Source organism: Ursus americanus, chromosome 18 (assembly GCF_024610735.1).
Source record: "Ursus americanus isolate L20-20 chromosome 18, mUrsAme1.1.p, whole genome shotgun sequence".
Lineage (NCBI taxonomy): Eukaryota > Metazoa > Chordata > Mammalia > Carnivora > Ursidae > Ursus > Ursus americanus.
Genome location: NC_142144.1, coordinates 8,138,428 through 8,153,826, shown reverse-complemented (window position 1 = coordinate 8,153,826; position 15,399 = coordinate 8,138,428). Strand labels below are relative to the sequence as shown.

At 44.8% G+C, this 15,399-nt stretch overlaps 1 protein-coding gene across 1 annotated transcript in view; it reads left to right on the top strand.

Moving 5' to 3' along the window:
- The window catches only part of GARNL3 (GTPase activating Rap/RanGAP domain like 3), a 141,901-nt gene that overhangs the window by 70,975 nt on the left and 55,527 nt on the right, over nucleotides 1-15,399 (top strand). The window contains exons 5-7 of the mRNA XM_045790907.2: nucleotides 5,105-5,204; nucleotides 6,705-6,823; nucleotides 13,760-13,824. Of these exons, the coding sequence (XP_045646863.1) occupies nucleotides 5,105-5,204; nucleotides 6,705-6,823; nucleotides 13,760-13,824 (284 nt within the window). The remainder of the gene's footprint in view (nucleotides 1-5,104; nucleotides 5,205-6,704; nucleotides 6,824-13,759; nucleotides 13,825-15,399) is intronic.

The following is a 15,399-nucleotide window of genomic DNA, read 5'->3' as shown; positions in this document are numbered from 1 at the left end:
AAATAACCGTAAGCATTTGCAGTGTTAATCTTTAGTTGTTTGGGCAAATCAGAGGATTTCCTCCAAACTTGCTTGTTGATATCAAATAAATGAAGTGTTTCTGGTGTCATTGTCACCTTAAATGCTGTGGACAAAGTTTCTATATCTCTGAAATCCTGTGTAAAATAGGTCATACTTCAAAGACTTAAGGTTTATTACAAAATTAAAGTCACGATGAGGCACTACTACGCCTACTCCAGAACCACCAAAAGGAAAATGCCTGAAACACTAAGAGCTGGTCAGAGGACAGGGAGCAGCTAGAAACCTCCACATTTGCTAATAGTGTAAGTTGGTGCATCCCCTTTGGAAGTTCGGCAGTATCTACTAAAAATGAATGTCTGCCTCCTCTGGTCCCAGGATACAAACCCAACAGCAATGAGTGCTTGTGTCCACCAGAAGACAGACACAGGACTGCTCATGTGACTTTATTCCTAATGACCCCAAACTGGAAGGAGCCCATATGTCCCTCATGGAGAATTAATACGTGAACCATGGTGTTCACCCTGGGGACCAGCTACGTGGCAGTGGGAGAGAGTGAACTTGTTACATCCCCAACATGGGTGAACGTCACAGACGTGGTGCCGAAGGACAGACCTGACTCAAACAAATACACATGATATGATTTCATTTCTATGAAGTTCAAGAGCAAGAAAACGAATGGTGCTGATAGAAGTCAGAGTAATGGTTACCTTCCGGAGCATGACTGGGTGCTGACAGGTGAGTAAAGACGTGAGTAAAGAGAAAACGTTTTCTGACTTGATCCAGGGAGTGGTTCCAAGGGTGTCTACATGTTTTAAAAATCATTTACTAGTAACTCAAGATTTGTGCACTTTCCTGTCCACTTCTGGTACATACCATCAGAAACCGGTGCTCGTTTTTGGAGTCATTCTGGCACGTCCGATCTTGGGCAGAGGGGGCTTTTTGTTTGTTTCTTCGCTTTAGTCTCCTCTGTTTGTCAGTTCCTGCATGTGTTCTTGTCTTTACACCTCATTATAGGTGATTTTAACAAGGGACAGGAAGTGTCTCACTCTGTGAGACTCACAACTTTTTGGGGTCGGGGTTCCCCCCCCATTTTAGTTAAGGATTGAATGAAGACAAAAGTTAAGTACCTAGCTTTTGGATCATTTTTTTAAAAACCTCATTAACTGACACTTTGTACTTGATAGAGATATGGGGCATGCCACTGGCCAGAGTCCCATCTCTGACTCTGAGACGCTCCTCCGATGTTATCCTGTCCTGCGGTTGCCGGTGTTCAGACCTCTGGGAGGGGAGAAGGCAGACTCAGTGCTTCAGAAGATCTAGAGTATGGGGGTCAGCTTTTATGTCCTTTCACCCCCTTGGCAATCTGTGAAGCCTGTAGACCCCTTCTCAGAATATTTTTGAATGCATAAAACAAAATACATAGGATTACAAAGGAAAACAGTTGTGTTGAAATAGTTATCAGAGGGGCGCCTGGGTGGCTTAGTCAGTTAAGCGTCCGACTCTTGATTTCAGCTCAGGTCATGATCTCAGGGTAGTAAGATCGAGTCCTGTATTGGGCTCACGCTCGGCACAGAGTCTGCTTAAGTTTGTCTCTCTCCCTCCCCTACCCCTGCATGCTCTGTCTAAAAAAAAAAAAAAAAGAAAAAAGAAATAGTTATCAGACTGATTTTTAAACCTAATTTATGATACGGTAATATATATCCTTTTTTATCGGTACATGGGATAACAAATCCAGCAGCAGGACTCATAGCTATTGCAATTTTGAACAGTGAAGACTGTAAACAGTAGTCAAGATATCTGCAGCCACTCTAAGGAGTTCTGAAAGTATCTATGATTTGTGTGTGTGTGTGTGTGTGTGTGTGAGAGAGAGAGAGAGAGAGAGAGAGAGACATGGTTACCAGGGCTGCTTGTTCTACTGTAGTTTGTTTCATTTTGTTTTGTTTTTCTGCATACATTCATAATTGTAAGAAACACATTAATTTTTAAGATATTTTTAAGTAATCTCTGTACCCAACGTAGGGCTCAAACTTACAGCGCTGAGATCAGGAGTGCCATGCTCTACCGACTGAGCCAACCAGGTGTCCCCCAGAAACACTACATTTTAGTTAAAAGTTAGGGAAATAAAGATTTGGGGGGGGGTGCCTGGGTGGCTCAGTCGTTAAGCATCTGCCTTCGGCTCAGGGCGTGATCCCAGCTCTCTGGGATTGAGCCCCACGTCAGGCTCCTCCACTGGGAGCCTGCTTCTCCCTCTCCCACTCCCCCTGCTTGTGTTCCCTCTCTCGCTGGCTGTCTCTCTCTCTCAAAATAAATAAATAAAATCTTAAAAAAAAAAAAGATTTTTTTTTTTTTTTTGCGTTACCCAAGTTCATGCCCTCCCTGGATTCTTTTAGAACCCCTGACATAGAGCATTGCTTCTTAAAGTTTAGTGTTCCTCAGAGTCACCTGGGATGCTTGCGAAACTACAGATTCGAGGGCCCCGCCCGCAGAGATCCTGAGGCGGAGGTCTTGGGTGGACCCACGGGTGATAGTTTCACAACTCGAGAGGCACAGAGCTAGGACCTGGTGCGGTGCCATGCAAGCCCGGGAAGCTCCAGAGGCCAAAGTTCCTGGTTCCTTCAGTCTCCTCTCCAGGCTCCGCTGATGGTGTCTAGGATCTCGGGCCTTGGGACAGTGGTGCCAACTGCCATGGCGTCTGACTGGCGAAGGCCAGATGCCTGAGTTAGAACCTGCCTGTGTCTGGTCAGTTGACGCCTGAGGCTGGCTGGGGGACCCCAAGGTCGTGTCACAGCTGCATGCTGCCCCATGGCGTAGTGGACTCTGGATCGGCATTGCCACTGGTTTATGATTATAAAGTGAATACTGTTGACAATGAATCATCCTGAAATTCTACTGGGAATAAAATCCAATTATGTGCTCTTCTTGAGTCACACCAAAAGGTCAAAACTGAGAGGCAACATCTTGAACAGAGGATCAACATTAATATCACCAGTGGGGAACAGATGGATGTCTTGAAGTACAATAAGCTGAGAAGGACAAGCACCACTTGTGTAGCATTCCGACCGGGTATGCATGACCTGAACCTCATCGTGGGGCGACATCAGACAAACCCAGAATGAGTCATGCTCGATTTTAAAAAAGAAGAGGGGAGGTGCGTGCTGTAGTCTTTAAAAAATGTCAGTGTTGTAAAAGGCAGAATCTGTAGAATGTTCCAGAAGAAGGGAATCTAAAGAGACATGACAACTCAGTCGTCCTGCACTCAAGAGGGAAAATATTTTAAATGACATTTTTAAGTCTGTTGACAAAATTGGAAAGCAGATGGTAGATTAGAGGTACCGTATCCATGTTAAATTTATAAAAGTTGGTAAAGCTATATTGTAGTTATGTAAGAAGATATCTATTCTTGGGAAATATACACTGAGGCATTTAGGGATAAAGTGTTATTATTTGTGCATCTTAGTCTGAAATGGTTCAGAAAAAATTACATCTGTGTATGTGAGCAAATGAATAAATGGGATAAAATATTCACAGTAGGTAAATCTGTTAAAGGGTATACAGATGCTCTGTGCAGTCCTATTCCCGCAACTTTTATGTAAGCTCAAAATTATTTCCAAATTAAAAAATATGTATATATGCACATACAATCAGTAGCTGATTTTTAAAACTCAAGAAAATTCAGTAAAAACACAATAATGCTAAGAAACATTAACCTACTTTTTTACTCCTTGAGGAATAAAAGGGCAGAACATAAAAAAGAAGACAGACAATGACGTAATGGTTAAAATTTTTTAAAAAGAAAAAAAGCAACCCTCCGTAATTGGCACTGACTCCATTCCAGCTCCACTACTTATGAGCTCGGCGACCTTAGGCAGCGTAGCTGAAGTGTCCGCGCCTCACTTTCTTCATCTGAAAGTCGGGGATAAGATAAAATCTATGTCATAAAGTTGGTGGAGATGCGGTGGGGCTAACGCATGTCAAGTACCCTTAAAGCTGTCTCAGTGAGTGTCAGTATTTCCAGAGCAGGAGAAAGACAGGAAGCATCCTAACTCACTTTATAAGTAACATAACTCTGAAAGCATGACAGAAATTCATACAGAAAGGAAACCTATTAAGCTCCATCTCACTAACAAATATGATACATAATTCAGTTTTTAAAAATCCAGCAGTGTATCAAACGAATACTCTATACCATGACCTAGTAGGATGGGTTCCAGAAATTTAAGAACCATTCAGCATCAGAAGAGCCAGTAGTATAATTCATTACATTACTGCGATTTCCCCCCATTTAACGTATTCTCTCAATAGTTGCCAAAAAAACTTTCAGTGCAATTCGGCTTTGATTCCTGAGAATGGCCTCTTTGTAAGCTCGGAATTGAAGGAAACCCCCCTTCAACATGATAAAGCCAGTGACCACAAACATCTAGGAAATCACCAGAGGCATATTGGAGTCGGAAAAGTATGTTCCAGTCGTCTGCCGTAGATGCAAGACACAAAGTAGATGCCAATGGAGTTTCAGTATGATTGCATTTTGGTAAGAAAAATATGTCTAATGTAAGAAAAGAGTGAGAGGAAACCATACCAAATCATTCATAGTGACTATCTTTGGAGAGAGGATTCAGATTATTCAATATGTTTATCCATAATTTCCCCATTAATTGTGTTACTTCCTGACAATTTTTTTTTAATTCTACAAATAAATATGAATTCAAGTAAGAGGCTGCAGAGATGTATTCCAGGTGAAATGGGCCTGTTACAGGGGTACAAACAGAAGGGCGTGCCTCTAGGGGGCACCAACTCCCAAATATTTGGAAGGTTCAGACCAGAAAGGAGAGAAATTTCAAGTTTATACTCAAGTTGGAAATGTTGAGTGTGCTGGTTCACTCGGCTCTTTCTCCTCTACTCCAAGGACCTTCAGGATGCTTCTGTGATGTGGACGTGGTGTCTTTTCTAATGAGAACATGTGCTTACAGCCCTGTTTGTACGCTTTTGGCATGACTCCTCTGGTTCTTAGGCCCCTGGTTCATTGCCCGCTTCTTGTTTACTCTCTGAATAAGCCTCTTAATGGCACAATTTTGTTCGATTACAGAATGCAACCGCTCTGCCAGGGACGTGGCGAAGAACAGACGTGCACTTAGAGAACCCAGAATACCACACCAGATGGTATTTCAAGTATTTTTTAGGACAAGGTAACTATGCCATTATGGTGGTTGGGAAGAAAGGATATTCAAAATGAAAATTAAGTGTTGGTATAATACCCTAAAAAGTGTAAAACTAACCAGTTAGGGTCACTAATATCAGGTTAATAGCTTTGTCAATTGAAAGATTCAATTCAGTCTCAGCCCTAGGATTTTTCATATATCTATGAAAAATATACATTTTTTTGATCAGTTATTTTTGTCCCTTGGGAGTTAAAGGGGGATCCAATCATCTAAATAGCTATTTGAGACGTAAGAATTTGCAGGGTGGAAAACAACTTTAGACCTAAGAAGGCAGGGTGCCCTGTCTGTAGTGGGTTTTGAACACTTAGTTCAAGGCAACGAGGAAAAGAAATGGATCCCTGAGCTCCAGGGCCGCCACAGAACTAGAGAGGCATTGTCCTGTAAGTTTTGGTGACAAGTATTTATGACCTACCATGTGCCAGGCAATTACGCTGGTAAAGGCAGTCATTCCCTACCCTCACAGGGACTCTAAAATGGGTCTGAATCCTGGTTCTGCCATTCTTAACCACAAGACTTTACACTGGTCACTCTCCCACTTCTCTGAGACTTAATTTCCTTATCTGTAAAGTGGAGGTATTACTATTACACACCGAGTAGGTTTGAACAGGAGTTTCAGTGAGCTATGCTGGAGAAACAGCTAAGCCCCATGCCTGGCACAAAGAGCTCAGTCGTTAATAGCCGTGTACATTTAAGTGAAGGGCTCGGGTGAGCATATGTGGGAAGCCGGAAAGCAGGAGTGTGGCTAACGACAGGAGAGACTAGGAAGGGAAGAATAATCACTGTTTCAGGATTCGAGAGGAGGTAGATAAATTGCTTATCAGGCTAATGCACGTGTTTATAGAAGATGTGATGCAGGGACTATATAATGAGAGTGATCAAACCCGAACGATGTCTTTTTAAAAATCTGATACTGTTTTATGCTAAGAAGTTCACTTACTGGACAAGGCATATTTCTTTATAAAGAAGGAAGTCAGCGGGGAAGTTGTCATCCTCCCAAACACTCAAAAGCATAGTGCGCAGAGCAGTGGTGACTTTAGAGAAAGCTGGTGCTATCAGTTAGGTGCCAAGAAACTCAGAGGTAAGGCAGGCTCTGGACTTGGTGGATTCAGAGGCTCAGTGGTGTCATCAAGGCTGGCCCTCCTCAGGGTCACAAGGTGGTTGCAGCACTTCCAGCCATCACTTCTAGACATCGCCACGTCCAGAGGAAGGAGAAGGCCATCTCCAAGAATAAGGAAGCCCTTCTAGAAACTGCTTGACCCATTTCTCCTCCTGTCTTTTTGGCCAGAATTGGTCACCTGTTCATTTCTGAACCAGTCACTACCAAGGGGAATGGGAGCGTGATTAGGTTCTTTCCAGAGTGGGGTTTGGGATTCTTGTTCCCTGCTCACATGGGAAGGAAAAAGTGTCTACTCCCACCAGGGCCTGGAAGAACCAGTGTGTCTTCACCGTTCTAAACCTGTTTTCCAGTCCATCAGAATTACATTGGAAATGATGCAGAGAAGAGCCCCTTCTTCCTGTCTGTGACCCTCTCTGACCAAAACCATCAGCGTGTCCCTCAATACCGAGCAATTCTTTGGAGGAAAACAGTAAGTACCTGGCTTGCCCTGCAGCCTCACCATCACCCAGTTTGACTAGTGTCATTGTCAGAGTGGTTCCGATGAGTCTTTTTCTATGAGGTTCTTTGAGTTTGGATGTTCAGGATTATACCATTCAGAGGTGCGGCCTTCAAGCTCTGAGTGTAACCACAACTTCTCCCACACAGGCCACTACCCGGACATGTCCATTCCCTCCGTCTCTGGCCAGTGGAATACAGAAGGGTATTGTACAGAGTATTAGCCTTGGCTGTTACTAAGACTGAGACGGACCAGCTGGCTCACCTTCAACTAAAAGAAACAAAATTTATTAGAGGAATATAATACAATTACAGGGGTACAGCCCACAGGGTACTCCTGTTTCCCTGGGTCATTCAGTCAAGCACTCAATCAGCTGTGCTTCTAGAATTTCTTTGAGGCTTAGCCCCTTTCATCAATTTCCTGAGGTAGGAAGATGACTCAAGACTTAACAAGATAAGTACCCTCTGTCCGTGGTGGCTTCTGAGGACAGTGACCTGAACGAAGGCAAGTCCTTTCAACTCAGGAATGCAGGCCTCTCTGTAGCTCAGGAAAATTCTCTTATGGTCACTATTGCGGCTTTTTCTTCTCTTTTCTGATTTCTTCTCATAATTCTTAGAGTTGATCTCTGTCTTTCACCTCTTACCTTTTCTCATTATTTTCTTCCCTTGGGTTTTTTTTTTTTTTTTTCCTTTGCTTCTCAGAGAATTTTTTCATAGGCATTACAGACACTGGAAAGAACAAAGGGTTTGGACTTAAGCAAACCAGGGTCAAATTACATCAGTAGCAAATTCATTCGTGTCAATTTGAGAAAATTGCTGATGCTCTACATTTTCTTCTTTGAAAACTGGGGAAAATTCTGGGCTGTGGCTCACGGGGTGCTGAGAACTGTATTAAGTGAGATCTTGCTTGAAAATCCACATTTACACAGTGTCCCAAATCATCAGATCTTAAACTGCTTAGACACCTGAAGGATAGAACATTCTACTCTTGAATCGGTGAGTACAGTATATAATTAAGAAGCAATGAAATAAACCACACTCAGAAAACATTAGTCCTGTTATGTGGTGGTCTCGCTTTATGGATGCATTTGTTGAAAGCCATTACCTAGGGGCGCCTGGGTGACTTAGTGGGGCATCTGACTTTGGCTTGGGTCATGATCTCGGGGTCCTGGGATCAAGCTCCACTTTGGGCTTCCTACTCAGCGGGGAGTCTGCTTGTCTCTCTGCTCCAGCCCCCACTTCTGCACGCACTCTCTCTCTCTCTCTCAAATAAATAAATAAAATCTTAAAAAAAAAAAAAAAGAAAGCCATTACGTAATCACTGTGTGCTCATTTTATCTCAGAAGCGTAGTATCTCAAAAATTGCTGTGTATGTATTTTTGAGAAAGAAATAATACAGGAGTGTAAAGAAACAGTCATCTTTTTATATACACACACTTTAAAAAAACAGTAATTTGTATATACACACACGTGTATAAATACGGTTGCATGCATGCATACCTATACAGCAACTTCAAAAAGCCGAAAGAATTTCTAGGAACCGTTACAGAATAAATTGTAGTTAGGAACTTTTGGGGATGATTAAAAATAGTAAGAGTACTAACAATAAAATCTAGCATTTATTGAGCACTTACTATATGCCACATACTATACTAGATCTTCCCAATGCATTACCTCAGTAGGTATTATTGTGCTTTAGGGGAGTTAAATGACGTGGCCGAGGCCACAGGCCAGAAGGCGGCAGGCCAGGGAGAAGCCAGGACTGCACGCCGAGCCGTCAGCGCTGTACATAATTAATTCTGTATGTAATTTTTGGACTCCTGTCTCTCTCCCTAGACTGTGAGCTCCACGAAGGTAAGCCACATAACTGCTTTGTTCTCACCCAGTCTGGTACCTGGCGCATAGAAGTAGCTGGAGACGTATTTATTGAAGGAATTAATGAATGACACCAAAGTCCAGCCTAACCTGTGTGCTCTGCTGCCTCTGTTTATATAAATGTCCATGTTATGTTGCAGAAATTTTTCTCTTTTTAAGCAGGTTCAAGTTAAAAATCTAACGTAAACCCGAGTTAGCTCTTACTCGTGAATGATTTCTTGCAGAAAGGTTTTAGCTCTCAGCTCCCTCCCCATGCCGCTGAAATGGGGGTCAGTCTTGCCATCATCAGAACGGTCCTGGAGCAGAGTTGATGTACCAGTGCTAGAAGATAATGTTGAAGGACTGTGCTTGTTCTCAGCTGCACCCATGACGGTCTTTTCCCATCATTCGCCTACTGAGAAGTGATCGTGCCCTTGTCCAAAGCCTCTGATCTTCTGCACCAGGAAGACCATTTTCTGGCTTGTTTGGGCTTTTTTTTAAGATTTTATTTATTTATTTGAGAGAGAGAGAGAAAGAGAGCAAGAGCAGGGGTGGGGGTGGAGGGCAGGAAAGGCAGGAGAAGCAGATTCCCTGCTGAGCAGGGAGCCTGTTGCGGGGGCTCGATCCCAGGACCCTGAGATCATGACCCGAGCCAAAGGCAGATGCTTAACTGACTGAGCCACCCAGGTGCCCCTGGCCTGTTTTTGTTTGTGTTTGTATGTATGTATGTATGTATTTATTTATTAAGATTTTATTTATTTGACAGAGAGAGAGACAGCCAGCGAGAGAGGGAACACAAGCAGGGGGAGTGGGAGAGGAAGAAGCAGGCTCCCAGCGGAGGAGCCCGATGCGGGGCTCAATCCCAGGACTCCAGGATCACACCCTGAGCCGAAGGCAGACGCCTAACAATTGAGCCACCCAGGCGCCCCTTGTTTTTGTTTTAAACTTATTTATATAGTGTTTGCTAATTACGCTATTCCAGTCTCTCTGGTTTAAATATTCTCTTTGGATGACTCTGCCTCTTTTGGACAGTCTTTCCAATTTTTTCCCCTCCCTGTGCTCCTCATGAAGTTGCTGTTTGGGTGCATGGGGAGAGGGCTTATGAGAGCTCACGGTGGCAGGACGAGAGGAACTTGAGCCCACATGGGGCCCTCTGGGTTCTTTCCTTCGAGAGATAAATGGTCCCCTCTGGCCTTTTCGTGTCACTGGAAAGTACCTGTAACTGAAATCCATAGTCCCAGCCATTTGCCCCTTGTGGTGAAATCACTGCACACAGTGACCTCTGGGACCCGATCCCAGGTCTCTGCTTGTCACTGTGCCTCTCAGCTCTGTCCCTCTCACCGCCACACCCCCTGCAAGCCATAGAGCAGGTGGGGAGGGGCAGAAGCATTGCTTTAGGCTCTTTTTTTTTTTTTTTAAGATTTTATTTATTTATTTGACACAGAGAGAGAGAGAGAGACAGCGAGAGAGGGAACACAAGCAGGGGCAGTGGGAGAGGGAGAAGTAGGCTTCCCGCTGAGCAGGGAGCCCGATGCAGGGCTCCATCCCAGGACCCTGGGATCATGACCTGAGCCGAAGGCAGACGCTTAACGACTGACCGAGCCACCCAGGCGCCCCTGCTTTAGGCTTCTGTTTCTGATCTTACTGACCATCCACGCTGGAAGCTGCCGAGTTACTGCCCCTCATCAGGTTCAAACAGGTTCTACCTGGACTTCAGGATTCCTCCAGAAGGCTGTGCCTGGGAAGCGAGCCCCAAGTCCAAATGTTCTGAGGTGTCTCCAGGTCTTATCTTGATCTATTTGCAGTGTCTCTCACCCTCAAGCCTGCCCCCTGAACGGCAGAATCAAGGGCCCCTGCATCTAACCCCTTAGCTTCCCTATTTTCCCTCTTCCTAACTTCCACCCAAACAAGGGCAGTTTCGTACTTCCGCCACTTTTCTGGAGTGGATTTTCTCCATGTCCTGTCTTCTGCCTTCAGGCGGTAACAGCCGTTCCACCTCCTGGCCTGGGAAGGTTGCTGGGTACTGGAGGAGGGAGGGTGGAGCCCCTGCAAGGGGAATTTTGATTATTTTAATTTGGAGAGATGTTGTCTGTGTTGCATTATAAATTGTGAGAAACACTCTGAAGGAGCAGGCAGAATGATACAGGAAACCAACTTCAGATCAGATAGCGCAGAAAAGCTTTTCGAGGAGGTGACATTTAAAGAAACCTGCAGGAGGAAGGGGAACTAGCCACATTAAGAGTAAGGGAGGGCGCCTGGGTGGCTCAGTCAGTTAAGCGTCTCCCTTCGGCTCAGGTTGTGATCCTAAGGTCCTGGGATCGAGCTGCTCAGTAGAAAGTCTGCTTCTTCCTCTCCTCCGGTCCCTCCCCCTGCTCGTGCTTTCTCTCTCACTCTCTCTCTCTGTCAAATAAATAAATAAAATCTTAAAAAAAAAAAAAAAAGTAGGGGAAGGGGCAGGCAGGGAGCATTCCATAAAGAAGGAACAAGGAAGACAAGACAAATTAGGAGCTCTGGGACTCCTCTTGCTGGTACTAGGAGAAGTCAAGGAGGAGTGAGTTGGACCGCAGGACCCCGTGAGGGCGGTGGGGCTGGCGTAATGAGTCAGCCCGCCTCTACTGAGAAGTGCGGTGCCTTCCCCCGAGCCTCTGATCCAGACCCTGCGTTGTGTGCCAGGGTAGGGCAAGCGTTTGCCACCAGCTACAAGTGGCAGTGCTGAAGGGATGGGAGGGACTGAAAAAGCAAAGCAGAGCTTGGCAGGAGGGGTCCGTTGTGAAGCCCCTTTGGGCCCAAAACTAGTGCTGGAGGCTGCAGGAAACCCAAAGAAGCGATGAGCCTCTGCCATGAGCTCACATTTTGTTCTAAAACAGACGAATAGCTAAATGTGTGAACCCTGATTTAAATAGTCTTGTCTATCTGTGCTATGTTTTGTTTTTTTTTTTTTAAGATTTTGTTTGTTTGAAAGAGAGTGAGAGAGAGAGAGAGAGCATACAAGCCAGGGAAGAGGCAGAGGGAGAGAGAGAAGCAGACTCCCTGCTGAGCAGGGAGCCCAAAACATGGGGCTCGATCCCAGGACCCTGAGATCATAACCTGAGGCATGACCAACGGCAGACACTTAACCAACTGAGCCACCCAGGTGCCCCTGTGCTGTGTTTCTTCTAAACACAAAGAAAAGACTTTAAACAAACAAACAAACAAAAAGAAACCCATACTTACTGTACAAATTCCATCCAGACAATGCAGCTAGTAAAAAGAAGAGGCTCAAAGTCCAACTACTCAGGGATAATCACTGCAGTGGTCTTACAGACACTGGTTCGAGTGCGTGCACACACATACACACACACCTGCCACGTAAAGGGGGTAATGTCCGACACGCACTTCCATATCCTTGCAGTGATCACTTGGTGTTGCCTGATAGGTACGTGTACTTGACTCTGACTGTGCCTCTGTTGGTCCCACTGGAAGACAGGACTGAAAGGCATTTTTTGTTGGAGAGCAACTCTGCAAAGCTACGAGAGGGCGAAGATGGGGAGGAAGAGCTTTGCCAGTGTGTGGTGAAGAAAAATACAAATCCACAATCCCCCCGAGCCTGGGGCTTGGCATCCATGTAGGCAGCTTATGAAGATGTTACCATCAGCCAGGCTGGGGCTGGATCCTCTCCTATGCCGTACATTCCCCCCTCAGGCTGCCCTTGGCTTCTCTTTAAAACTGCATTTGGTGCACTTGGTGAGAAGAAGAAGTAGCCAAGGCAGGGATCGAACAAGAAGGTCAGATTCAAGACTCTCTTCTAGAAGGGTTGGCATCCCATACAGGTGACCTGCCTGTTCCCATCATAATATTCCTCTATATTGGAAATCCCCTAAAATCTCTGTAACGTAAACTACACTGGCTAATAGAGAACCCATAAGAAGGGCTCTGTCTAGTGCAACTTCTGATAGTTAGCTGGAAAGTCACACTCCCCAGCATGGAGCGGGGGTGAGGTTCCCAGTTCTACAGGGGCATGGGTGTGAATGTTTAATTTACCGAAAGAGATCATTGGCTTGACGAGGTTGAAGAACTCTACTCCTCTGTCATCAGTGTTCAGTGCTTGGACAGATGAGTTGGCATGTGTATCTCGAAAATACAAGGAAAATCCTATATCCTTCCTTGCCAGTTTCCTACAGGAAATGTCCTGTGCCTTTTTCTAGTTGTTTGTGCTGCCAATTTTATTATTAGTCAAAGTTAGAAAGAAAGTTTTAAATGTGTACTACATCGTAATCCCCTCAGCTAAACATACAGTGTAAATCCTTTGTGGATTATAAATCTGTATCATATCTTTTTTGGAGATTATAAAAAGAGTATGATATGCTCATCTCTGCTGGGTGGTGTGGGCACGGGCCTGAACCATTCAGGCAACCCTTCATTCATTCCCTTTCATACAACAAATATCCACTTAGTATTTTCCATGAGTTAGTCACAGTGCGTGCTCATTTAGAGAGGAGGAAACAGAGTTTAAACAGTAAACACAGAGAGGCGCCTGGCTGGTTCAGTCCGTAGAGCATGTGACCCTTGATCTCGGGGTTGTGAGTTCAAGCCCCATGTTAGTTATGGAGCCTACTTAAAAAAAAAAATAGTAAACACAGAAAAATCTATAAGTATATATTATGAAAACCTCTCTGAAAGATTCAAGTGATTTCTAGTTCAGAAAGCCTTTGACTTGGAGATATCAGCTGGAGGTGCCATTGAACACGCAAAGACTGCTTTCTTCTCATTGTCTTTGAGGCTGATGTGACTCTTGGCTCAGAGACCAAACCCCTTCTCATCTCAGATGGCTCCTCTGCTCACTGCACCAGGACACCAAGGACCCACCAGTTCATACGTTGAAGAGTAATGCTTAAATCCATAATGTTGGGGTCGGGGGATGGTGAAAGATATTGTCGAGCCTGAGCAAGACTTTTTTCCACCATAGAATGTATTTCTTCATGTATAGATTCATATATTCTTCTAAATGGCCAGGTAAGGCTCTTTCAGAGATGGAAACTGCCAAACTTCTCACGAATCCGGTGTTTTGACTTTTCAGGGTACCCAGAAAATATGCCTTCCGTACAGTCCCACAAAAACTCTCTCTGTGAAGTCCATCTTAAGGTGAGTACTCAAGAGGAGGAACCCAACACCACAAGCCTTTATAAGTGTCTTTCTCCTGCGATCGTTCTCATACCACTTCTCTACTTTCTGGAGCCTTGACCACGTCCCAGACATTTTGCTACGCCTCTGACATGCAGTACGCCCTGCTGTCCTCACAGCAGCCTGTAGGACAGGGACTGCTGTTAGCCCACTGTGGAGAGGCGGAGGTGGAAGCTCAGAGAGAGAGCAACACACAGCTAGCGTGTGGTGGGAATTAAGCTCCGCTCTTACGCATCTCCGAACTGCCTACGTAGCCTGCTCCTTTTTTCTTGCGGGCATGCAGATACTTCGGTTTCATAAAGAAAATCAAGAAATATTTTTCCTCTCATTTTCCTGCTTTGAAATAGAAACTCGTATGTCAGCAAATGCTTCTTAGAGAAGAATGTGCTTATTCTTTGCAAAGAGAGTTAAATGAAGAGGCGGTCTAGCTGCTCCTCGCTCAGCTGCCGCTCCTGCCCCCACCTTTCCGTCCCCCTCCTAGCTCTCCCATGCTGGACGGCAGACCCCCCTCGGGAATGTCACCACGCTGGCGGTACCTCTTGCTGCGTCCAGTCCAGCCAGAAGGCTACGTCACAGTGACAGTGGCTTCCATTTGTAGGGCACGGTGCTAAATGCTCTGTGGTCATTCTCTTAGGAAATTTTTAAACCAGCTCCACAAAGCATATCTGTTCTTACCTACACTTCACCAAGGAGGAATCAGAGCCTCAGAGAAGTGAAGGGATTTGACAAAGATCTCACACTGGTAAACTACAGAGCTGGGATTTAAACCCAGGTCCCTGTCATCCCTGCGCTTGGGCTGTTAGCCACCAAGGCCCAAGTTGTGTGAGTAGGAACACTTATCCCAGGGCCCTGGCGCTTTACTCTCGATTCGTCTGCAGCTTGGTTTGGGGAAGAAATGGTGTTTTCAGTGTCCCCACGGCAATGCACACTTGCCGGAACGTCTCTTAGAGTGACAATCTGGACTCCATCGGTCAGGGACCAAGTCTGGCTGATGAAAGGGGCACTGAGATTCAGAAGCAAAAATGTTTAGATCTCCTTTCAAGCTGGAGTTGGTCTCCAAATTGCAGACCTTCTCCTTTCTGCTCTCGGCCTTCTGGCTTTTCTCCCGAGCAGTCTGCAGCCTGCGCTATGAAAGCATCAGTGAAGAGGTTAACATCTTTATTAAGCACAGAAATATCTTGCTGCTTCTAAGGAGCTGTAAATCTTACCTGGCTTTGAGAGGAGTACTTAGAATTATACTGGCTTAAGATCCGTGGCTTTTTTTTTTTTTCCCTAAAAAGAAGTTACTCCAGCTCCTTTCTTCTTTGTATTTGAAGACATTTCATTTCGTTATGATTTCATTTAGTCATATGAGTCAGATCTCCACTTCTTAGCCCCCCAGTCATGTAGCCAGAGCACATTTCAGCCAGAATACGTTTTTTTTAAGATGCAGAAGATCAAAACTTCTACAGTTGCTGCCAATAGAAGAAAAATATTTATCTTTATTTGTTAACAATCTTGAGCTTGGAAACTTTTTAAAAAGGAAATGAAAATAGC